The sequence below is a fragment of the Phocoena phocoena genome, chromosome 1 (assembly GCF_963924675.1).
Source record: "Phocoena phocoena chromosome 1, mPhoPho1.1, whole genome shotgun sequence".
NCBI classification, from domain to species: domain Eukaryota; kingdom Metazoa; phylum Chordata; class Mammalia; order Artiodactyla; family Phocoenidae; genus Phocoena; species Phocoena phocoena.
The window spans coordinates 95806231-95832472 of record NC_089219.1 but is presented as its reverse complement, the minus strand read 5'-3'; the positions used below and the strand labels follow the sequence as shown (position 1 = coordinate 95832472).

General features: G+C 40.3%; 1 protein-coding gene across 1 annotated transcript in view; it reads right to left on the bottom strand.

Moving 5' to 3' along the window:
* Positions 1 to 9173, bottom strand: part of EEIG2 (EEIG family member 2) — a 105950-nt gene extending 96777 nt beyond the window's left edge. The window contains exon 1 of the mRNA XM_065893168.1: positions 9037 to 9173. Coding sequence (XP_065749240.1) covers positions 9037 to 9173 — 137 coding nt within the window. The remainder of the gene's footprint in view (positions 1 to 9036) is intronic.
* Positions 9174 to 26242: the final 17069 nt, after the last annotated feature.

The following is a 26242-nucleotide window of genomic DNA, read 5'->3' as shown; positions in this document are numbered from 1 at the left end:
CCACTATACTCACAGTACTTCCAGCACACACCACGCTGCTGTTCCTTGCCGCTGTGTGTACTGTTCCTTCTACTGTTCCATCTCCTTCTCCAGCTAGACTGTTTTCGAAACCTTGCTAAAAAATTACCTGCCATGACACTTCCCCTGACCAACCCCCTCCAAAAAAAAAAAAAAACCCAGTTAAACACTTCTTCCTACCTTTTCTTGTATTTATTTCTACTACTGTAAATTTTACACTGCATAGAAAATTTTTATAGGTAATTAAAAGAACAAATTTTGGTGAAATGAATGGTAGAAACAAGAAGTATAGGAATTGAGTAAGAGGTGAAATCATAGTAGGGACGATGAAAAAAGATTTCGTTCATTCAACATACAATGAATATTTATTAAGGACATAGTATATGAATTAAGTGTTGGAGGAAAGCAGTGGGTGGATTGTAGGCTGGGACAGATGTGGGCATAAAGCTGATGAGACATTTGCTCTAGATCTTGAAGAATGCTTGGAATTTCAATCAACTAAAAGAATGGTAAAGAAGAGGTGGAAATAGGAGAGAGTACCAAGGAGACAGAACACACATATTTGGCTAATATAAACTGACCAGTCTTGGCTAAAATGGGAGGTTTAGAAAGAGCAGTATTAGGAAATAAAATTGAAAGCTTAATCATAGAAAACCTAGAGTTAGCAAGGGCCTTAAGAATCACCTAGGTCACCCATCCTTCTAATGAAGGGTAACATTCCTGACAAATGGACAAGGTAGCCTATTCACTAACTACCGTCTTCTTTTAAATGTTACAGATTATCTTTTCTGTTATTATATTGAATAGAAACATGCCATCTTTAACATTTCCCCACTGGTCCTGTTCTCTCCTCTGATGTACCCAGCCTAACTCTATTCCCTCTTTATGGGACAGTCTTTCAAATATCTTTCATTTAATTGACATGTGATCTTGAACAAATTGTGTTGCTTTTCTGCAGATCAATTTTCTCTTCTCTAAAAGAGAGAAGTATCAGAGGCTAACTGTCCTCTGATAACCGTCTTCCCCTTCTCTTTATTGTAACTGACTCTTTTGCTGGGCACGTGGACACCCAGCAAAGACGGCATTTCTTATCCTTCCTTGGGGCTGGATGTGTCCTCGTGCTCAAGTTCTGGTCAACAGGCTGTGAGCAAAAAGGATCTCGCGTTCCCCTTTCCTCCTTCCCAGTGGCTGGAATTCGGACGCGGGGTAAGCCAACTTAGTCCCTGGGGATGAGAACAATATCTAGTTGGGTATAACAGAGCAACCAGATAAAGAGTCAGGGCCCCTGATAACCTGATGGGTCAGAGCCACCACATCAGCTTGGGCTTTTTATATGTGAGAGAAATAAATTTCTACCTAGTTTAAGCCACTTGTTATTTTTCAAATATATGTGTTACAGAACTTGATCTATATCCTAACCCAACAGGAGGTAACACATCTATAAAAAGGATTCTGTAATACATAAAATTAGGAATGTAAAATATACATGTATACACGCTCAATTTTTAGTATTTGAACACCATCATCTTCCCTTGAGACTCACCCCAGTCTCCTGTTACGAACACAATTCGGGATTCCTCAGAATCTTAATACAGTTCCCTGGATCTCTACTTGATAATATCCCTCAAAGGCTGACACCCCAAATTGAACATTAATTCTTTATAAGCTGTGTACATAGAACAGCATATACTTCCCCATATGACTTCCCCATGTATTTAATTTGGGAATCTCTGTGTATTTGTCATTCTTAGCAAAGCTACAACGGATCCTTTCTCCAAATATCTGCATTCTTTCAATAAATATTTATAAACTGCCTAGTGTGCAAGGCTTAGACATACAATAGTGACTATTAACTTACTAGTGGAAAATGGCATTAATAACAGTTTTACAAGGTACAACAATCCAGTAATGAAACAATTTTGAGGACTTACAACTGGAAAGCCACACCTTGAAAACAACAGTACGTGCATGAGTACTATGTTTCTCATCTTTCATATACAATAACTTTGGGCAAATCTAAAGGGGCCAGGTCTAATGACTTGTTTAGTGGTGTCACACACTGGAACCAGTTTTCTGAGACTAGCATTCAGAAAAAGTCATACTATATATATTTACCTACTCTTTTGTTAAAACATAAGAATGAGAAAACATGTAACATAAAATCTGAAAGGCAACAGAGTTTTGTGATTAAGAGCATACCCTGGAGCCAGACTGCCTCCCTGCCCTGCCACTTACTAGCTGTGTTAACTTTCAGCACCTCTTTGGGCTTATTTCCTCAGGTGTAAAATGAGAGTAATAGCAGTAGTAATAATAGTGATAATGTAATAATAGTACCTTCCTCCTAGGATGATTTTGAGGCTGTAAAGGCTTAGAAAAGTTCCTGACACATGGGCAAAGTGCTAGCTACTTTTTAAAAAGTACTAGCTCAATTAAGCGTCAGCTACCATTTTTATAGCTATTATAATAATGTGAATAGATGACCTCATTTCTGGTCAGGGTATAAATAATTTTGTGCCATATGGTCAAACAGCATTATTTTTTGTATTTGTTACTTATTAGTAATTTTTTCATCTTAAAAAAGTCAATTTAATGTATCAAAGGGCAAGTTAATAATATACATGTATCAAAAGTCTTAAAACTGCCCTTTGACTCAATAATTCCATTTCTAAGTGTGAATCCTAAAAAAATAACAATGATGTGCACATCTTTAAGGATGCTCAATTTAGTGTGTTTATAAAAATGTTAATAAAAAAGAAAGCAAAGAAGAAAGACTATTTCAAAAGGGGCTTTGTTCAGCAAACCATGGAAATCCATACAATGCATCTATTAAAAATAAGTCTGTAATTGAATACGTAATGATATGGGAAGATACATTAAATGAAAAAAAATATAAGTATAGTATGATCCCACTTTGGTTTTTAAAAAAAAGTATGTGATAAGTGTGTGTGGAGGGTGTGTGTGTATACATATGTGTGTGTACGGATCAATAAAGTCTCCAAGGTTATACATCAAAATAATAAGTGATTATCTCTAGCTGGTTCATTTATATGCAATTTATGTTCTTTTTGCTTTTCTATTTTGTAAGTTTTCCACATGAATATGTGTTATTTTTGAAATAAGGAAAAAAGTTACTAAAAAGAAGTACACAATGTGCAGTGAACTAAAATCTTGAAAACATGAAGATACTCTGGCCAAAGAGAAAAAAATGTCTTCAACTTGTTTACAAAGTAAAAGATGCAACACAGATATGCTCATAAGCTTCCCAGATACTCCCTGAATTCACATATGGTTTTCTGCCACAAGCTCATGTGAAACTTAGAAAAGTATTTAGCTACGAGCACAAAAAAAGATGAAAAAAATAAAGCAAACTTGGAAATCCTAAAAAAATACAGGAAAATTTTCTCATATATTTCTTTATTAAAGCAGACCAGAAATTATTAAACTTGTTCTGATAGTCTTAGTAAACCTCTAAAGTGATCTGAATGCTTTTACAAAGGAAGGGTGCTCTGAAAAGATTTTAATGTAACATTCTGTCTTTTTGAAAGGTCTTCAAAAATATTTTACTAGGCAATAATTTGGCTTCAGTTTATTAGATTATTATAATCATACAATGTATTTTCTGAGTGTTTTATTAACTATCGTATGTAAAAATCTGACCTTTTTAATAACATGTATTACATATAAATACCTTTTTTTAACATCTTTATTGAAGTATAACTACTTTATATCGTTGTGTTAGTTTCTGCTGTATAACAAAGTGAATCAGCTATATGTATACATATATTCCCATATCCCCTCCCTCTTGCGTCTCCCTCCCACTCTCACTATCCCATCGCTCTAGGTGGTCACAAAGCACCAAGCTGGTCTCCCTGTGCTATTCCGTTGCTTCCCACTAGCTATTTTACATTTGGTAGCATATATATGTCAATGCCACCCTCTCCCTTTGTCCCAGCTTACACTTCCCCCTCCCCGTGTCCTGAAATCCATTCTCTACATCTGTGTCTTTATTCCTGTCCTGCCCCTAAGTTCTTCAGAACCATTTTTTTTTTAGATTCCATATATATGTGTTAGCATACGGTATACAAATAAGTACCTTTTAAGTCTTTATTTTTTCTAACATCTTCACTGGATACACCTTCCCAGGAGAAACTGGATGCTTCTAAGATTAATTTTCATTAATAATCTTTAAAAGGGCAAAACGGTGTAAGGAAATTTTAGATGAAAAATCCAGTACGCAGGCTTACCTACAATAGACCAGAGCTAAGAAATCCACAGTAAATATGTCTCCAACTGCTTATCAGCCTGTCACTAAGTGTAGTATGTTAAACATATAACTGACCTCCTCGTATCTCCCCAACGATATGTATATTCCCCTTGCAAAATAAAACAAAGATTCTTCCTGACTTCTTTACTCTGTCATGTCATCAAGGCATCTGTCATAGCATTTTCATTTCATCACTTACTTCCATGAGAAGCCTCCAAGTTCAGGTTCTTATTCACTTCTGCCTGGGTTATTTTAATAGACTCCTAATTTGTCTCCTCATTTCTAATCTATCCCCATTTGAATCCAAAGAGCATCAGCCCACCAGCCAGCTTAAACATCACTTTAATTACATTACAACCTAGCGCAAGAATCTTAGATTGACTTTTTTTTTTAAACATCTTTATTGGAGTAATTAGATTGACTTTTATGCTATAAGCAGTGGAAAGTAAATTCTTTATAATTGCATTCAATGTCTCTATCTTCTGCTAGAAGTTTAATGTGAACTCTCTCAGCAGTCAGGCTGATCTATCACCAACTCCTATTGCCAACTTGCTCAATCAGTCCTCCCACCCACACTTCCTTGTCAACGCCACTTCATCCTTCCAGCATGCACAACTGAAAAGGTGATGTGGTTTTCAGTAGCCTTTACAGCTGTAAACAAACTCTTTACCTTCAGAAATTCAACAACACTCACATATTGTGTGACCCACTGATTAGGCACTAAATCATACTGTCTCCTATCACCAAGCAATTATCCATGTATGATCTAATTTCATTAAGTAGAGGTAATTGCCTTATAGGCCTTTATATTTGTTGTACTTATATTTGTTGCCCTTGACAGGCAGCTAGAAACTTGGTAAATGCTCAATTAATATTTGGTAAACAATGAATGATCTTCATCTTTAGTTTTCGCACAAAACAAAATATACTTAAATATATTTATTATTTGCTATGCACCTCCAAGGCTTTTCTTTAACAAAATGAATTATTCCTTTATGTAGGTTCATGCATCAGGGGTCCCCACAACCACCCCCAGGTTCAGTGATCCATTAGGAGGACTCACAGGACTCAGCATATAGTCATATCCATGTCTAAGATATATCGTACATGTACTACAGCAAAACGATACAAGGCAGAATCAGCAAAGGAGAAAGGGGCACAGAACAAAGTCCTCAGAAACCAAGTGCAAGCTTCCAAGAGTTCTTTCTCAGTGGAGTCATCCAGAACACAATTTCTCCAACATCAAATTGTGACAACACATGTGTCTACCAAGGAAACTCATTAGAAATGCAGTACCTAAGGGTACCCTCCCCCCACATAGGCACCTCCGGGCTGGTCACGTAGGCACCCTCTGCCTAGAACAGGCCAAAATTCTAGACTCCCAGAAAGTATTCAGCACAAATCACACTGTAGTCTAGGCACAATGAGCCACTCCAAAGTTTGACTCACTGTAGGCAACTGCTGAACATTCAGGTTCCCAGATGCCAGCAAAAACACTGTAAACAGGCCTTTCTCAGGAAAGCAGTCTTGGGCCTGCTAAGTTAACCCTTTTCTGTGTAGTTCATTGCATATTTTTATGGGAGAAATTTTAAGTGTTAACTATATTTGATTTTTGAGAGGTACAGGTGATTTTTTTAAAAATTAAAATCTAGCATTTATTTAGAGATGCACTGCCTAGACTGGTACCCAAGAATGAAAAGTTATAACAATTTTTTTTAAATTTAAATGCCTTTAAAAAAATTTTTTATTGGGGTATAGTTGCTTTATTTTTCTACTTTTTTAAAGATTTAATTTTATTTATTTTTGGCTGTGTTGGGTCTTCGTTGCTGCACGCGGGCTTTCTCTAGTTGGGGCGAGCGGGGGCTACTCTTTGTTGAGGTGCACGGGCTTCTCACTGCGGTGGCTTCTCTTGTTGCAGAGCATGGGCTCTAGGTATGTGGGCTTCAGTTGCGGCACGCAGGCTCAGTAGTTGTGGCTCGTGGGCTCTAGAGTGCAGGCTCAGTAGTTGTGGCCCACGGGCTGAGTTGCTCCGTGGCATGTGGGATATTTCCGGACCAGGGATAGAACCTGTGTCCCCTGCAATGGCAGGTGGATTCTTATCCACTGCGCCACTGGGGAAGTCCCAGAATAGTTTCTTTACAAAGTTGCGTTAGTTTCTGTACAGCGAAGTGAATCAGCTATATATATACATATATCCCCTCGCTTTTGGATTTCCTTCCCATTTAGGTCACCACAGAGCACTAAGTAGAGTTCCCTGTGTTATACAGCAGGTTCTCATTAGTTATCTATTTTATACATACTAGTGTATATATGTCAATCCCAATCTCCCAATTCATCCCACCTCCCCTTTCCCCCCTTGGTGTCCATACGTTTGTTCTCTACATTTCTGCCTTAAGTTATGCAATTTTTAAATAATTCACATCCTTAAGTATTTCTGATTTTCTTTCTTTTTTCTTCTAAAATGAGGTAGCTTTTTGAAATCAATACTTTCATCGTTGCCAGGAGAAAAAAATTAAGTATAACATGTAAAGGAAACAAACCCTTTCAGACAAGCTCCTTATCTTCTTTTTAAATGTCAGTTGGTGCCAGAGCACTGTGGTAGCTGTTTTAGGTGCATCGTCTTACTAAATCCTCACAACACCCCCATAAGCCAGTGATGGTTTCTATTTTATAAATGGAAGCTTGGAGAGGCTAAGTAACCAACCCAGGTTTGCCATTGTGGAGCTAGGATTTAGGTTCAGATCCACGTCATTCCAAAATCTTGGTCTTAGCTTTACACCAACTACCTGTACCTAATAAGGAACATGCTCCTTCTTATGAATCACTTCCCTCCAAACTATATGGGTGTTGTTTGGTTGGTTACACAGAGCACTACTCTTAACCTAACTGACTTTGATTAAAGCCATGTTTTAGTTGGAAGAAAAAGGGGTAAATTTAATACAGGATACTCTGCTTTTTCCTTTCCAATCTTGCAAATTCCAAATCAAATTACACCCCTTGCTTGTTAAAACCATTGGGAAGCTCCCTCTTCAGCACAACACACAATTTTCTCCTTTACATGGCATCAATCTGCTTGAAATTAGAGAGACTTGTATTATAATTTTGGCTTTTCACCTACCAGATGTGGGGACCTTGGGAAAGTCAGTTATGCTGAATCTCAGTTTATTCATCTACAAAATGGGGATCCCTACGTCATAGGCTTGCTGTGAGAATTAAATATGATATTTGAAAGGTTTAGCCTATACCTATTTGCTGAATAAATGACTGTCTGCAATACCAGAATAACTGATTTACAAGCAAGCCAAACCAATAATCTGAGGGAGAAAGGAGGGAGCAGGGAAGTATCCTGACCACCAGGTGTCACCACTGGCCCAGGAGAGCTGGTCTAACTGCCAGAGTGGTGGGTGGGGACTTTGCCACAGAACGGGGTAAGACTCTCATTTGTACCTACAGAACATTCAAGAATTGGCTTTGGACTTCAGCACCTTAAGAGCTGGTACAATATTTGCTCAACCATTCTGAGTTACAGTGTTCTCTTACCAATGTGTTAAAAATGACTGTGTAGATGTGTCATCATAGTTTAATCTAAAAAACTACCCTCAGCTGATTTTTTTTTTTTTTTAATTCTGAGAATCAGTATTGCTTCATACGTCCTTTGCTTTGGCCAACTAGACATTTACATTTTTTGGCTTTCATAGGCTTCAATATTGCCACTGCGGACAATTTTCTGGTCCCAATTCCACAACCCATGGACATTATTTCCTTTACATTATTAATAGGGGTGACAGATAAAAGTAAAGCAGAATATTTTTTAGGGTAAAAATGAAGTCCATGAACAGCACATCTAAGCAAAATAAGCATTAACTATGAGCCTTATTCCTTGATCTCAGGAACTTAAAAGTTCATTTTTTAAAATTCCACAAATTTTCTCTTTTCTTAAGGAACATTTACCCTAGGAGAGAGCTGTCAACCTACAAATATCCCTGAAGTGACTCAAGGAACACTACCACTCCTGACTTGATTCTGTAACCTGCCAACGACACTCCCTGGGAGTGCCCAGGGGCTCATTTCAAAATGAGAGCAGGGCATTGGCTCTCCTGGTTCTAATTCCTCCCCACTGAGAGCCATTAGCGGTCGCCTCAAGACGGGCAATTCAGTGCGTGTTAGCGCGTAACTGGACACGCAGCTCTGAGATGAGGCACAAACTGTTGTCCTGTCTGTGCCAGGGAACACTTGACTCAAGCCTGACCAGGCCTACCCCGGCCTCATCCTGGACTCCAGCGCCCCCCAGTAACCAACACGGAGAAGAAGAAAGGCTAAAAGCACAGGCTTCGGTTTAGAGCGGGCGCTCTTGGAACTCGAGCAGTTCGGGTTATTTTTGTTTTAACAACAGCTCAAGTTCCACTGTGCATCTCACAAATATGGAAAGGTCTAAAGAGAAACCAGAAGCATCCTCTCCCTTCTGACCATCGCTCCCATTCCAAGAGAATTTAGGAGGGAAGAACAGATACCAGGAACCATCTGGAATCACGAGCACAGGTGGCTTACCCCAGCTGAGAACCCATTTGCAAAGCACTTTCGCAGATCGATACATTCCCGACAGATCTCAGACGGGTCCCTAGAGAAAGAACAGCTCCCGAGGCTGGTCGCCCTCCTGGAGCAAATGGGCCACGGAAAGAGATGCTGCCCATCCAACAAGCCCCTGCGGGGCAGGCGAGGGCGCAGCTGCTCGGGAGCAGCGGCCGGCGCGTTACCTGGGGGACTCGGCGGTGAAGCTGCCGCCGTCCAGCAGCCGCATCTTGCAGAAGAGGACCCCGTTGACGAAGGGCACCGAGGAGAGCTCCTCGAGCTCGAAGTCCACCTTAAACTTAAACTTCTTCTTCTTCATCATCATGAGAGCCAGACGCCGGCGAGCGGGGTGCGGGGGCGGCCCCAAGGGGCGCGCGGGCCGGCGCCGCCGCTTCAACTCGGCCGAGCCGCGGGCCCGCCCAGCCCCATGGCCGGGGCTGCGAGCTGCGCGTGGAGGCGCTGCCGGGGCCGGTGCCGCCGCCGCCGCCGCCGCCGCCTCTAGCGGCAGCCCCGGCCGGAGCGCGGCGGCGGCCGTTGCGCGGACCCCGCCCACCCACGGGGAGCGGTCGTGCTGCAGCTCGCCTGAGCGGGAGGCGCCCTTTCGGTGTGCAGCTTGCAGCCGGCGCCGCCGCCCGTCTGGGAGGAGGGGAGGCGAAGCTCCGAGAACCGCCGCTGCCGCTGCCGCCGCCTCCTCAGCGCCTCGGGGTCGGAGGCGCCCCTAGCGGCAGCGGCCAGCAGCGCACTGCCGGGCGGAAGAGGGAGGGCGGGCGTGGAGGTTCTGGGCGTTAGAGCGTCACGCCTCTCTGGGGTTAAAAAAAGACAAATCCTACCAAAAACGAACTTCCTTCTACAGCTTCCTCTCTGCCTTTCTTTCAGTTTTTGCTCCGCCCCCTTTCTTCCCCTTCCCCTCCATTGATATATTTTTCCCTTGGGTTTGAGAGTCATGGGTTAATAGGGTTAATCAGAATCTCCACGACGTTGTTTTCGTCAAATTGAAATCCTAAAACTAAAATTTCTTTTAGGTACTCTAAATTCATGTGCCTCCTAATATAAAACGAGGAAGAACAAGGAAAGGATTAAAATGTGTTGAGGACTCAGGCACTGTACTGCTACAGGCGTTTTCTCTTGTTTCTTCTTTAATTCCTGTCATCCCGGATAAAAGAGTACAGACGGGATGAAAATAGTACCTTCCTTTCTAAAATTTGTCTGTCTATACCGGGAACTGAAAAGCCTAAAAATAAAGTCTCCATAGATGCATAGCAATTACCTGCCCTCTATAGGCAGGTAGGTGTATGTTGTTACAATGTATATTGCCTACTTGGTTACATAATCGTGTTTTCAGTCTGAGTTATAACCCTCCCCGTAATCTCTCTGAAAGGCTGCCATAGAAGAGATTCTCGTTCCCAGTTCATTTATTCATGCATTCATTCACATAAAATTTTTTTAATCGCCTAAAATATTAGTCACTGTCTAGACCCAATGATTTATTTTAAAAAAACCGCAAAAAACAGAAAAACCCTGACCTCAAGAGTTTTACGATTTAGTGAGAGACATATACAAATCTGTCGTTAAAAAACAAACCTAGCATGTGTGTTTAGAATGAAGAAGCAGTTTGTCGCGAACTCAGAAGCAGCAGCAATTAATTGAAGTTAACCAGTGTTCTAAATTTCAAAGAATGAATAGGATTTGGGACAAGGTGGGGTGTGGGAGGAGGGGAGGTGTTCCAGGTGGAGGAAATGAAGGTAAAGACCCAGGGACAGAGTTTAGGAGTTTGGAGCTGGGGGGTTGCTAGTGAACATAGCTGGTTGGCCAGCAGGACAAGGGTAAGAGGAAGTGAGAAGAGTCAACCGGGACTTTGAGGTTTGTAACTTGGAAAACTAGTTGGATGGCTGGAAGCAGGAGGAAGGCAGGTTGGAAATGGAAGCGATAATGAACATTTATTTGAACTGGGAGACATCCATGGAGAGAAGGGCAGCCTTAGCTCAGGGGAGAGGTTAAGACCGAATATATGCATTTGGGATTTAGAGCATTTTCCCTGATGGCTGAAGTCCCAAGAATGGATAAAAATGAGTTACTCTGAAGAATATTTAATGGGTAGATGGAGGAAGAGGAGCTTGTGAAGGCGCCTGAGAACAAACAGAGAAAGAGGAGATCAAGGAAGATAAATGGCCTGGAAGCCAAGAAAGAGTTTTAATCATTTAACATTCGTATTTATTAATACCTACTGTGTGTCAGGCACTGTGCTGGGGACTAGAGATACACATGAACAAGACACACAGGGGCTTATAATACAGATACGCAAGCAGATCAATTAGAGAGGGGGAGAGAGAGGTAGGTCTATGATCTATGGAGAGTAGAGGAGGGTAGTCTGCGGAGCAATCCTGGAGGATTTGGACTGAAAAGAAGCTATTAAATTGAAGTTCTAGGAGGTCATTGGTAATCTTGGCAAGAGAAGCCTCCATAAAAGGTGATGGCAAAGTAAGATTAAAATGGTCTTGTAAGCAGATAGGGTAGGGGGTCCCTGGAGAAAAAAAGAACCAGACATGGTTTTCTTAACATAAGAGAAGCCGTTTTTGGCCTAAGCCATTTTGGGATTTAAGCCTGGAGACAATAATTGCCCTTGAACAGGTGTCAGTAATTAATGATCTTAAGGGAAGTGAGGGAATGCAGGACAAAGGGAAAGCAGTCAAGTAACAATAGTTCAGCAATAAAACAGAGTCCCAGTTCCGCCTCAAGGGATGTACATTACAATCTGATACTTATTTTTGAGTTCTGCAGGAACTAAGACCCCTCACCCAGGTGGAGGATGGTAACTACATGCTGATCAGTGGTAACTAACCAGACTGATCAGAACCTAGGGAATGATGACTTTTTCTGGCTTCGACCAACTAAAGCCTGGGCTCTGTCCACCTTTGCCCCATTTCTATGCTGAATTCTCCTCTGTTCAAGCCCCTTCATGAATACGCATGTACCCTTAGCTTAAAATTTCCCCAGTTTTGCTGTTGGGGAGATACTGCGTTGGGAAAGATCCCCAGTATTCTCCTTACTTGTTGCAAGTAATAAATCCTTCCTTCTCTTTGTGTCTTTTGGCTCAACACCCACTGAGAGGCAAACCCAGTTTTGGGGTAACAATCTGGGAAGTGAATGGTAGGTAGTCATGTGGGGTAGGTGACTTACTTTTTTTTTTCTGATTTTTGTCAGTGAATGAAAAGAGAAAGGACAGTAGCTAGAGCAGGAGGGTTCAAGCTTTTTCAACGACATTCAGGAACTATCCAAGATTTACTGAGTGCTTAATATGTGCCAAGCACCTTGATGAGTCCTAGAGATCTAAGATGCAGTCTCTGTGCGGAATCTTAGGGTCTATTGGAGGACACAGGTAAGTAAGCAGGCAGTTGTGGTACAGTGTAACATTGAATTCTATCTTCACGTGACAGTGGGTTAATAGAGGCTTATGGGGGAATACAATACATTTAACTAGGATAAGTAGGGTTGTGGAAAACTTTCTGGGCTTATGTCTGAATGGCGAGAGTGGGGGTGGAGAGCAGTCTCCAGGAAGAAGGTACTGCGTGTGCAAAGGCTCAGAGGAAGAGAGACCATGCTGCAGGAGGAACTGAAAGTAGTTCAGTCTGGCTGCAACTTAGAGTGGGGTATGGTGCCGCCAATATAATAGGGAGCCATTGAAGTTTTAAAACAGGAATGATCTACTCAGATTTGAAGTATATAAAGATCTCCAGCTTCAGTAAAACTGAAGGAAGGGAGTCTAGTATTCTTTTTTTAGACTCGTGGTTTGATTATTAAACAGCGTGTATGAGTCAAGGTCCAGGCAAGAAACAGACATCATACTCAAAGTGTTTAAATGAGGAAATTTTAATGAAAGGATTCTTTACAGAACTGCAGCGTAAGGAACCCATAGTCTGGTGGGGAGTTGAAAGGAAGGGGGATAAATATCCTGACCTCTCTCACCTCCTGCTTTCTGATCTCCTGCTGGTACCTCGCATGATCTAAAACCAACCAAAGCAAGAGGGCAAAGGAATCTGGAAGATGCAGCTGGTAGAGGATAGCCTCCTGAGGCACAGAAGGGTGGAGAGTGATGGAGTTTAGGGGACAGAAAGCTACCAGCGCACACCTGATTCAGCCAGGGTTCCCTGTAGAAACCTGAAACAAAGGGATATAAGTCAGGCAATTCAATCCTTCTGAAACCTTTGGAAGGGCTGGTGGAGTAGAAGTCAACAGACTGTTGAGTTCAAGTCGCATCATTTGTGGCAAACGTTATCAGATGCCACTAATATCTGGTCCTTCTTTACTTCTTGGGCGTATGGGAGTTTCCATTTCCCAATCCCCTTGCAGTTCAGTAGGGCCATGTGACAAGCTCTAGCCAATAAAATGTGAGAATATGTCATTTCCAGGATGAGACAGTGACAAGATTTTGAGCAGTTCTCTAGACTTTCTCTTCCCTGCTACTATTATCATGGAGGAAACCTTGTGTTAAGATGTGGTAGCCACAAGATTGAAGCAGCCCAGATCACTGAGTCAGCCCCTGGAGAACAACTGCCCACAGCAGGAATAAACTTTTGTCTCCCAGTTTTAATGAGATATAATTGACATGTAACATTGTATTAGTCCAGGATGTACAACGTAATGATTTGATATAGGTATACATTGTGAAATGATTACCATAATAAGTTTAGTTAACATCAATCACCTCACATGGTTACAAATTTTGTGTTTTCGTGTTGAGAACTTTTAAGATCTATTTTCTTAGCAACTTTCAAATACACAATACAGTAAATCTATAGTCACCATACTGTACATTATATCCCCAGAACTTATTTCTCTTATAAGTGGAAGTTCGTACCTCTTGACCCCCCTTCACCCATTTTGCCTAGCCCTCCATCCCCTGCCTCTGTCATCTACCAATCTGTTCTCTGTATCTGTGTCTTTTTTTTTTAGTTTTCACATATAAGTGAGATCACATGGTATATGTCTTTCTCTGTCTGACTTATTTCACTTAGCATAATGCCCTCAGTGTTCATCCATGTTGCTGCAAATAGCAAAATGCCCTTCTTTTATATGGTCGAATTATATCTATATATAACATATTCTTTATCCGTTCATCCATTGGTGGACATTTAGTTTCTTTCTATGAGTTGGCTATTATAAATAATGCCGCAATGAACACATGAGTGCAGATATCTCTTGAGGATGGTGATTTTCTTTCCTTCGAGTATATACCCAGAAGTGGGCTTGCTGGATCATACAGCAGATCTATTTTTAATTTTTTGAGGAAACTCCATAGTGTTTTCTGAAGTGGCTGTATCAATTTACATTCCCACCAACTGTGTACAAGGGTTCCCTTTTCTGTATATCCTCGCCAGCACTTGTTACTTCTTTTCTTATTGATAATAGCCATCCTAATAAGTGTGAGGTGATATTTCAGTGTGGTTTTGATTTGCATTTCCCTGATGATTAGTGATGATGAGCACCTTTTCATGTACCTGTTGGCCATGTGTATGTCTTCTTTGGAAAAATGTCTATTTGATTCCTCTGCCCACTGTTTTCTTTGGCCATGCCTCACACCTTGTGAGATCTTAGTTCCCTGTCCAGGGATTGAACCCAGTCCCCAGCAGTGAAAGCACCGAGTCCTAACCACTGGACTGCCAGGGAATTCTCCTTCTGCCCATTTTAAAATTGGATTTTTGTTGTTGTTTGCTATTGAGTTGTATGAGTTCTTTATATATTTTGGATATTGACACCTTATCAGATATATGATTTGCAAATATTTTCTCCCATTCCATAGGTTTCCTTTTCATTTTGTTGATGGTTTCCTTTGCTGTGCATGCAGTTAACTTTTGTCAGTGAGAAAGAAACTTTTGTTGTGTTAAGCCACTGAGGTTTGGGGGATTGCTTGTTACTAAAGCATTAGGCTAGCCTATTCTGACTAATTTACAATGTAGCTGGGATGAGAAACTGACAATAGGACACTGCTGCTGCTGTTGCCACCATCATGGAGCCCATATGAAGGGTCTAGATGCCACAAACATGTCATCACACCTTGCTTGCAAGGTGCTCTGTACTTCAAAGAAAAGGAAATAAGATTGAAAAAGCTTTTGAGCACCCACTTGCCACAGCAGCCAGAAGATAGCCTGAATTTCACTTGCACCTATTTTTTTCATAAGTGCATCTATTTGGCTGAACTTATCTGCATCTAGAATTCAAGTGGCAAGGGAGTCTGAGGAATATAATTTTTAGCTTTCCAACTTCTTCAAATAGAATAATGGAATGGAAATTGAGGCAGCAGATCTAAATATCTACCCCAATACCTATAATAAACTTCCTCAAAGGCAGGGATGGTTTGCTAATCATCTTTGTATCTCTTGTATCTAGCCCAATACCTGGCATTACTGGGTATTCAATAAGTGTTTCTTGAAATGATATGAATTTATGGACCAATCCTAAGTGCTTTACTTCTCAGGTAAAACGATAAAGGTGCTAGTCATGTGCTAAGACTACTTGTATCAGAGATTTGACAGATCTTATAGTACCCTCTACTGTGAGAAGGAAGTATAAGCGGTCTCCAACTAAGAGGAGTGGGCAGAAGAAAAAGTAACCGTACCAAACAGTTAGAGAATAGTTACGTAAGTTAAAGTTTGGTTCAGCTCCAAATAAAAGAAAACTCAAAACAACAGTGGCTTAAATATGACAGAAGCTCATTTCCTTCTTAATTGAGTAAAGACAGGAGGTAAAGAGTCCAGAGCTGGTAGGAGAGCTCCATGATCATCAGGAACCCAAGCTCTGTTGCTCCATCATCCTTAACATGTGGTTTTTACCCTATGGTCTAAGACGGCTGCTCTAGCTCCAGCCATTTCTCAATTCCAACCAGCAAGAAGATGCAAGGCATGCTCAGAAGGAAGAAAGGTATGCTCCCTCCCTTTAAGAACACTTCCTGGAATATGCACGCTCTACTTTTACTTACATTCCATTGGCCAATGGAATGCGATCAGAAGTGATGGCACCAATTCCAGGCCTGGCCCATAAAACCTCCCACATGTGGTCCTCCCTCTCTTCTGGCATCTAGTTTGGAATTTGATGTCAAGGGAAACTTTTTTTTTTTTTTTTTTGCGGCACGCGGACCTCTCACCGACGTGGCCTCTCCCGTTGCGGAGCACAGGCTCCAGACGCGCAGGCTCAGCGGCCATGGCTCACGGGCCCAGCTGCTCCCCGGCACGTGGGATCTTCCTGGACCGGGGCACGAACCCGTGTCCCCTGCATCACAGGCGGACTCTCAACCACTGAGCCACCAGAGACGCCCCAAGGGAAACTTTTGAAGTTACATGTTGAAGATGACAGAGCCTGTATAAGCCTGGGTCCCTAGGTGACTGTATGACAAAGGGTTATTCTCTCACTCCTCCACCCCTAACCAGGAACACTAGTATTGAACTGTTATGTGACCAAGAAACAAACTTTCACTGTGACTTTTTGAGGTATGTTTGTCACAACAGCTAGCTTTACCTTAATTCAGAAATTGTTACAGAGCTAGAGTGCTATTGTAGAAATCTAAAACTAGTCAGACAGGCAGTGGGCAACAAGGAAACTTATTAGGAGCCGGAAAATGGAAACCCATGGCAAGACATTTGGTGAAAGAGTTGCCTGTGATAATTCGGAAGGCAAATAAGGTGCCTACAAAGCTCATAGCTCTAGAAGAGGTTGGAAGTTATGCCTACTGGCTGCATTTAGCAAGATATTAGAAAATGAGATGAGCTCATGCAATAATGAGTAGGTTTGCAAGCATAAATGAAGAGGAATATAGAGAGTACAGCAATTTGGAGACTCAAGGGATGGAAAAACCTAGTGCTCTGTACTTCAAAGAATAGGAAATAAGATTGAAAAAGCTTTTGGGCAAGGACCCATTAAAACTCAGCCATGCAGCAAAGATTAGATTCAGGGTGTGGCCTTCACATTTAAGTCTGATGGACTTTTAAGTTGAGAGGAAGGGAAACATGGGGTGAGAAAGCAAGGAAATAAATTAGGATCAAGAATTATCTCTAGGAAACACTTTAGTGTTATTGGCATTATGGAACTGACTGGATGCAGATAGATCAGAAGGCTTTCAATTTTTGAGGGACTGTATTGCTAAAGAAATCAGGAGCCTGTATTAAAAGCTGTACTTTCCTCAAGGAAGTCATGATTCCCAACACCCACTTCACATGTAGGCTTAGAGGAAAAACTCCCAGAGGGCAGAGTCAGTGACCACAGAAGACAATGTACAAGGAGAAAGGGGCTCCTTGCAGAAAAGAGTAATATGGTATAGCCTAGGAGCTTCTGCCACTGCCAGTTCAGGGCCATCACAAAGCCTCCAGGCAGAATTTCATCTTTGCAGTGGGCCAGTGTCTCCCTTTCTCCCCTGTCCCACCTGGAGGTATCTACTGCAATACATTTGTTCCATCATTATATACTGGGTGTGACTGGGGAAGATATCTAATTAGTCCATAGGTCACAATGAGTTTCTCATCCTTGACACTATCGACATGTTGGACCAGACAATTCTTTGGGGTGGGGGTGGGTCTGTCCTGTGCATTGTACAACGTTTAGCAGCATCCCTGGCCTCTACCCACTAGATGCCAGTGGCATCTTCCTCCTTCCCAGCTGTGACAATCAAAAATTTCTCTAGAACTTGCCTACTGTTTCCTGGGGGACAAAAATCACCTGTGGTTGAGCATCACTAGGTCACAAGATGATGTGGAATTATATCCAGACCTGATGGAGAAGCCCATGTGGTTACCTGGAGATCCTGTACTTTGAACTTGATGAAGTAACTGAGTGAGATTTTAGATTATCCCTCTTGGGGATTATCTATTTGGGGAAAAAGGGTGAAATGGATATCTTATGACCAAATTGTGGGACTATGGCATAGAGTGCTAGGTCACCACCAAACCCAAACCTGTTTTCTCTTCTTCCTGAGTACACAGATAATATTTTCCAGTCTCCTTTGCAATTAGGTGCTGCTGCAAGCCTGAGTTCCAGCCAATGAAATGCATGCATCTTCCAGGCCTAGTCCATATAAAACTCCCACATGTGATTCTTTCACTCTTCCCCCATCTGACGGCTGAATGTTGATGTTAAGATCTCCTTGGAAGCCAAGTGCTGAAGATGAGAAAGGCTCTATCAGCCTGGGTGTTTCTATTAGCAGCTTACAGCAGAGTCCCTCACTCATTCTCCCAAACCCACTGACCAAGGTATTGGTCTGTGAAGTGAGTGAGAAATTAGCATTTAACTTTTTGTGTGATTTTAAAAATTATTTTTAAAAATTGTGGTAAAATACATATAACATACCATTTACCATCTTAACCATTTTTAAGTGTATAGTTCAGTGATATGAAGTATATTCACATTGTTGTACAAACATCACCACTATTCACCTACAGAACTTTTCTGTCATCACAAACTGAAACTCTTTGCCCATTAAATAATATCTCCCTACGTTCCCGTCCCCCAGCCTCTGGCCACCACCATTCTACTTTCTGTATCTATGAATTTGACTATTCTAGGTACCTCATATGAATGGAATCATACAGTATTTGTCCTTTGGTGAGTGGCTTATTTCACTGCACTTAGTTTTTAAAACCACTTAAATTTGGGGTGTGTTTGTTGTACCAGCTAGTATTATATACTCTATGCCTGGAACAAAGTATATCCTCAAATAAATATTTGCTGAATGAATGAATACTCAACTATTGTCGTTAATTTGAGACATTTGTTTAGAATATTATAATATATTTAATTTGTAAATTGTACTGTTTTAGAGTCATATAAAAGTTATAAGATCGAATTTGATGTTTAAAATACATTTATGACTTTTTTTTTTTTTTTTTTTGTGGTACACAGGCCTCTCACTGTTGTGGCCTCTCCCGTTGTGGAGCACAGGTTCCGGACACACAGGCTCAGCGGCCATGGCTCATGGGCCTAGCCACTCCGCGGCATGTGGGATCTTCCCAGACTGGGGCACGAACCTGTGTCCCCTGCATCGGCAGGCGGACTCTCAACCACTGAGCCACCAGGGAAGCCCCATTTATGAAATCTTATAATAATTTAAATTAACATTGGGAGTTCATGGCTTTTTTTCCTATATGTTATTCATTTTTAGGAAGCACTCCTATACTGGGTTGTTTGCAAAAGCATACATTCTAAGAACGGTAAATCAAATACTTGCCTTAATTTTCCATTGTCTAAAACCGAACTATACTAGCTTTATTGAGGAATGATTATAGGAGAATGACACAGGAGTTTGAATAATAACATTCCCAGCCAAGCAAAATCTTTTTAATTTCACATCAAAGGAAATATGGCAATAAAAACACATCTTCCTTTTTTGGTTCTGTAGTTAAATAAGAACGTTGTTGATACCTAAGTACTGACATTTAGTTGTCTTGAATACTAGTCTGCCTGGATAAAAGGATAAAAGCTTTTATGGCTGCCATATGGCTGCCATATTGGGTGTCAGAGGTCTAGACTAGCTCTCACTCACTCAGCAAGCATTTGAGTGCCTACAATCTGCCAAACATCAGGCTACCTGGGGAAGGTGGGTCATCACAATGTCTTTGCCTTCGAGGAGTTAACATGGAGAAAAGCTAAATAAATACTTGCTAATACTGTGCTTCAATAAACATATGCAAAAGCACCGTGTACAGATTGAGGAAAGAGAAATTAACAGAAGGCAAATCATCTCTAAGATCCTCTCCAGCTCTAAAATTATATTAATTAAATTCAACAAATATTTACTGAGCACCTATTTTCTGTCCAGCTCATTATTGGCTTGATTTCTGAGCACAGCACTATTACTCAGAGTTAGTTGCTGACAAATTCTATCAGCACTCTTATTTTGTAGACTCATTCATTCAATATTTAGTGACTGTTTCTCTATGTACTAAGCTCTTTGCTGGGCATGTGTGAAAAAAATGAATTTGATGATGTTTTAAAGGTGATCTCAAAAGTTTAGAGTAAAACAAAAACAGACTTTGACTCTATTTTTCAGGAAATAAATCACCAGGTGATGGGTTTGGTTATATTTGGATTGATGGTGTTTCAATTCAATTCAATTTTATATATGTTGGCCTAAATATGAACTGATGATGTTTCAAATGTTATTTCAACTACCTAGAGCCAAATCAGCAGCACCGGCTAGTATTAATAATAAAGAAAGTAGAAATGAAAGGATTAGGCATGTTTGTCCATTAAAAACTCCTCGTAAAATTTTGCATCAGTTAGAATAAATACTCTGAGGAGATATTTCTCAGAAAAGATTATTTTATATTATTACCTAGATATAAATATTTATTCATTTCCAATGTTCTTTTTTTTAAACTGGTGTCTAGCTATAATATCGTTCAGTATTTTTCTGTGCATTAGATCATGTTTTCTTTTACATGAAATTCGTACTTGCCTTAAATGCCTCTTGTTTATTGGATTTATTTATTTATTTATTCAATTCTTATTTGTTTAGTTGACCAAAATGCAAATATTCAATTCAAGGATACAAGAGCAAATAAGAGTTGGATCTTCTCAAGGAGTTGAGAGTAGGGAAAATAAAACAGAAAAAAGCTGAGAAAGAGGCATTTACATAACTACCAGTGTACCTCAGAAGAAGCAGTTACTTCCAGATGCGACATTAAGAGAAGGCTTTGTGGAGGATGTGGCATCAGGCTGGACCTTGAGCCTTGAAGGAAGCGTAGGATCTGCAAATGCAGAGGAGGAAGGAAAGGCATTTCCGACTTGAGCCAACAGAGAGAGGCAGGAAAGCACGAAGTTAGGGAGGAGAAGAGTCTGAGTTGAAACAAAGGAAAAAGTAGTTATGAAAAGGAGTAGAAAAAAATAGGTTGGAAACATAGACTGCGGCCAGAACCTGGTTTTAAATGCTAGGCTGGGTAGTCTAGACTTTATTTTGTAGATTGTGAAGTATTTGAGCAAGGGAATGAAAAATCAGAGTTGTTCATTAGGAACATTAACCTGACAGGCGTGTTTAAGATAGATTGGGCTAGGGAGAAGCTAATGCAAGGGCCAGTTAGAAGGCTAGTTATTACAGCAGTGCAGACAATAGGTTATGAGGCTCTGAGTTCGGATATTAGCAGAGTCGTTAGAAAAGAGAAGACTCATGAGAGGTTACTGTAAAGCTAGAATCAATAGGCCCTGGCAACTCATTGCATATGGTGGTGGAATAAGGAAAGAAGTTAAAAAAAAAAAAGACTCCAATATTATAAAACTCCATGACAGAGAGGATGGTGGTACTTCAAGCAATTTTAGGGAAGGAGGGATTAAGATTGATACAGAAAGTATGCTCTTGTAGGGAAGAAATATATTTATATTATATTCTTGAAATTTATGTATTCATTTCACTTTAACTGATGCCAGTGATGAAAATGTGAAGTGTGCTAGGGGACACCTTGAATTTTGCACTATGGTAATAATGAGTGTCCAGGTTACTTATATTCAATGTTGTTTCCTTTATTACTTGAGTATATTTATGGTCGAAAACTGAGAAGTTGGAGAAGTGCCTCTTGTAACCTTAACCTGACCTTCTTATTTAGCCCAGTGTCTGAGACATATAGATTTTTCACTGTGTTCAAAATCTTTAACCAAGGAGATTCTTAAAATAGCAAAAAGATCTTTATCTTTAACAACAAAAAAAGCATCCATCCATGGATAGACTGGATTTAAACTTTTAGCTTACATATTCTTTGAACACTTAAACTCAGGGGCTTTCTAGTGTAAATCTGATGCAGTTAATATATTTCAAATAAATAGCCCATAGACAATTACTGTCATTACCATGACTAATGCAATCCAATATAATTTCACAGTTGGAAAGTATAATTTTTATAATCTTTCTAACAAGGAATATTTAGGTTTCAGTAGAATTGGTTAAGATTAAAAAACATTTTTTAAGGGTTTAACAATTGTTTTACCAGAGTACTTCCTAAATAAGTGGATAGGGAAGATCTGTTACGAAAAGTGAGTCCATTTATAACACAAATTGTTCTAAGCAGAACCTTAGTCCATATCTGTGGTTTTTCACTTTCAAACTGAAAAGAATTACAGTAGTAATATGCGGTGGGCCCATTTAGTGTGATATTTTAATGCTACATTTAATTTTACTCGTGTAAAGTTATCCTTTAAATCCTAAGAGCTATCTTTATAAAAATGCTTTTTTTTTTTTTGAGGTAGAGTGGGGTCAAGACTTAAGGTATGTCGAGACAGCCAGTATCATTTCCTTTCTTTGGCACGCTTCAAAATACTAGCTAAGAAAAGATGGGAAGTTGCTCTGTGGGAACAAGAAGACCACTACATGCGCGGCAAGTCAGTTTGGCCAAAGGAGATTGTGTCAAAATCTCACCCTGATGGTTTTACTATGAAGCAAAACAAACAAAAACAAAACCACAAAAAACAAAACAAAAAAACCCCTGAAACAATAATAATGTGGATGATAAAAAATAAAGGAAAAAAATCTTTTTCCAATAACACGTAAGAAAGGAAACTGAGGTAAATGCACAAGCAACAGATTTAAAAGCAAGTTTATCAAAGTTATCCAGTGACTTGCTTCAATTTTTGGTTTTATCTTTAGAGAAGACTTGATTTCTTAACAAATATCTTAGCTAATCAAGCACCTGCAGTTGTGGAAACTCTTTTTTTTCGGCCAAATATATTGGCCTTGCACTAGTTTGATAAGCCTGGGCTACAGTATAAGTGATGTTGCTGATTCCCAGGTAGAAGTCATCAGTAAAAGGGGGATATGGTGGTTATGCGATGTAGAAGGGGCAGGGGCAGGAGGAAAGGGCTCCCACCTGTCTTTGCTGATTAGGTGGGTGTTTGGTATTGAAAAATACAGATGTGCTTTAACTTTACACTGATGTGTTCTTGAAAAGTGGTATATAAACTGATTTTTTTGGTTTTTAATCAAATCTGAATGGCTATGTTATATATTCAGAATTCCTTTACTCTTATTGCTGATTGATCTTTAATTGGCAGAAGTTTCTAAGCCTTTAATTCTAAATTTCTCTGCTACTTCTTACCTCACACATAGTCAAGTCCTGTTCTGTTCATCCTAATACATGTTTATTGGTTATGATTTTAAAAATTCCTTTATAATGTGAAAAAGGTCTGTTTTCTTTACCTTATCAATTTAAGCCTTGCAAATCTGTATTTCTCTTATTTCATATGTTTGCTGATATCATTAGTTATTCCATAATGATAAAATTCCATTATAACAATATTATCAGCATTTATTGAGCACTTACTATGTACTAGCCATTGTTCTAGTCTAAGCACCTTCATTTATTCATTTATTTAAACCTCACCCTTCAGTGAGGTAGATATTATTCTTCTACTTTACAGATGAAAAAAGTGAGGAACAGGGAGATTAAGCAACTTTCTCAAGGTCACACAGTCAGTAAGTGGCAGAACCCCTGTCTCCTGGGGTTTCCTAGATGAGGTTCACAATGGTAATTGAGTCAAACTTGGAAGGCTTTCATGCCTGGAAGTGGTCTTTTTCTTCCTCCATTCCATTGCCTAGAACTTGTCATGTGGCTGCCTCTAACTGCAGGGAGGCTGGGAAATGCAGTCCAATCGTATGCCCAGGAGGAAAATGGAAATGCTTGGTAAATAGGTAAGCAGTCTGTGGCCATATGGCCACAAACTAGTAAACACACAATTATATAACGTGTGATAAATGCTGTAAAGTAAAATAGTATGTATAAGAGAGAATAATGGATTGGGGGTGGGAAGCTATTTCAGGAAAGTCATTTGTAATGAGGTAATAATTAAACTGAGACCTGAAAAATGAGAAGACAAAGAATGGTAGGAGAAAGAACATTCTAGGCATTTTTGAAGGCTGTGAGGTAGGAAAGGCTTAGAGAATCTAAGGACCTGCAAGCCCAGTGTGACTGAGCCCAGGGAAGAGTGACAGGAGACAAGGCTGGAGAGGCAAGCAGGGGCCACATCACGCAGCCCTCCATAGAACATGTTAAGGAGTTGGCATTTACTCCTAATAGCAATGGAAAGACATAATATTTTAGTATTTCTAACCAGATGTTAAAACAGGACTCTTTCTAACTTACTTTCAGCTGAGGGCCCCACTTATCCCCATATTCCAGAGTTCAGCGTTAGAATCAGATCATCAATGCCAGAATTACAAGGAAGGTCTAAAAACCAGTTCTGTGGATCCTTACTCCCCTGCCTATCTTAAGGCTATACAAGGGCTAAAACTGAAGGGGCTGAGGAGCTAGTTGAGATTTGGAAAATTCTCATGGAAAGAATCTTCAATGTGTCGTGCGTCTTGCCTGCACCCCTGGGAGACTGGTGGGACAGGTGTTTTTACTTTGCCTCAGGCCTAGTAAGGAAGGCTTTAGGGAGACAACATGGAGAATTTGACTTGCATCCTTTGGATTCCATGGGACACAGAAATACTTGGAAAAGTTTGCTGGCATTAGAATAAGGAACTGCATTTGGAAAGTAACTTTAACCCTTTCCTTGGCATCTTAAAGGTATGAAACCCATAGTAGGAATATATGCCTGGGGTCATTTAAAAAGAATCATGCCCAAGAAGCCTTCTGCCTAAACCAGTCAACCTTAGCACAAAGAAGGGGGAGATGTGCCATCAGATTCAGAGGCTGAAGGTGAGGCTGGGGGTCGGGTGGGGGTAGAAGTGTCCAGCTAAGTTGGAGGTCTTGCCTGCTTCAAGGAAGCTGTGGTCAGAGGAGCCCCCAGGAGAATATCCAAGGTGCTCATAAAAACAACCCTGAGAACAAGAGTCAATTTGAAATACCTGCCACAGCCAGAGTGTACCGATGCTAGGTTACATCTGTGCCTGTCTAACAAGAACTTTCCTTATCTTTCTTCCTTCTCTAGCTCCTCCACCGGTGGCTGGCCCAAGGCCAGCTGAGAGAATGAAGAGGAAAAGGGCAAGAAGAGAGGAGCTGATCCCCACCACCGAGGCCTCCAGCCCAAGCAGTTTGAATGGGTGGTGGGAAGAAGCATTAACTGTAATGAAATGCAGGTTTTGACAAACACACTGGACTGGGCATTTTTATTATTGAAATGGGACTACTTTGTGACTAAAAAGAAGAATTTTTATTAACTGAGAGCACCAAAAAAGTCAAGGGACTTCTCTTAGGTACTAGGAAAGAACCTGTCCTGCAGAGCTGGTTTGATCAGGTTTTTGGGAAGAAAAGAATAAAGCTGTTTTCTGTTCTCACCTTATGAGAGTTTCTGGTTCTGGTGAGAGTTAAGTGTTTCAGACAATCACACTGGCTGCTGATTGGACATCCAATCAGAGGGGGTGACAGGTGTGAATGCGGAGTGTAAGAGGTGATTGCTGGCTTCTCCACATAGCAGGTGTGTGACTTTGGGCAAGTTACTCAACTTCCCTGTGCATACTTCCTCATCCTAAAGTGGTGGTGTACTAGAACACCTTATAGGATTGTGAGAGGAATAAACGAGCTAATATATGTAAAGTGCTTAGAGGGGTACCTGACCCATAGTAAGTATTATGAAGTGTTTGTTACTATTTTCACTTCAAAAATTATTATTGTAGCAGCCCAGTTGAGAGATAGTGATGAGCAGGAATATGTTTAATTAGAGAACATGAGAAGGTTCAAGATGTATTTTAGAATTATAGTCTAGGACTTTGTAGGGGGTGATTGGATAGGGAGAATAAGGGAGAGGGAGAGGGCAAGAATTGCTCCCAGGGCTCTAGTTTGGACACCTGGATGGCATTGAGATCACTGAGACTGAGGACAGGAATTGCATATATACTTAGTAGAGATTCCTGGTTACTGATGCTTTAAAAGTCTACATTTTAACAGCATTGAAAGATTTGGGCATCACAGGAATTTTTTTTTCTGAAATTTAAAGTACTTAAAAGCAGAGTCACCTTCTGATCTTTTGCCCCACTATTTGAGAAAATGGGGGGGGTAAGTAATTATGTGATAATATGGTTTTTCTTTCAAGAACCAAGACTGACCTCAACTGACAATCAATCCTTGTATAATAAACATTGTTAGGGAAAAAATGGCATAATATTAACACTTCTAAAACAAACATTGTCATCTTTGATAGATGTCCTCCAAAATTTAATTGTCCTAAGTGTAATAAACTTAATAAACTACATAATAAATTTTCCCAATGGGGGCTGCAATATAGTCTTCAGACCTTTTCTCAAAAGCACACACACACAAATGCACAGATACAATTTTAGCACTTACTGGTTTAAATGCCTTGAATGGCTTGTCAACTAACCTTTGCTGTAGTAAGTTGATCTTTAACCAGGGTAACAGCAAGATTGCCATCCTAAAGATAAACTGTGGAGATAAAGGAACACTTTGTTCTTTGGTATTAACTCCTTGT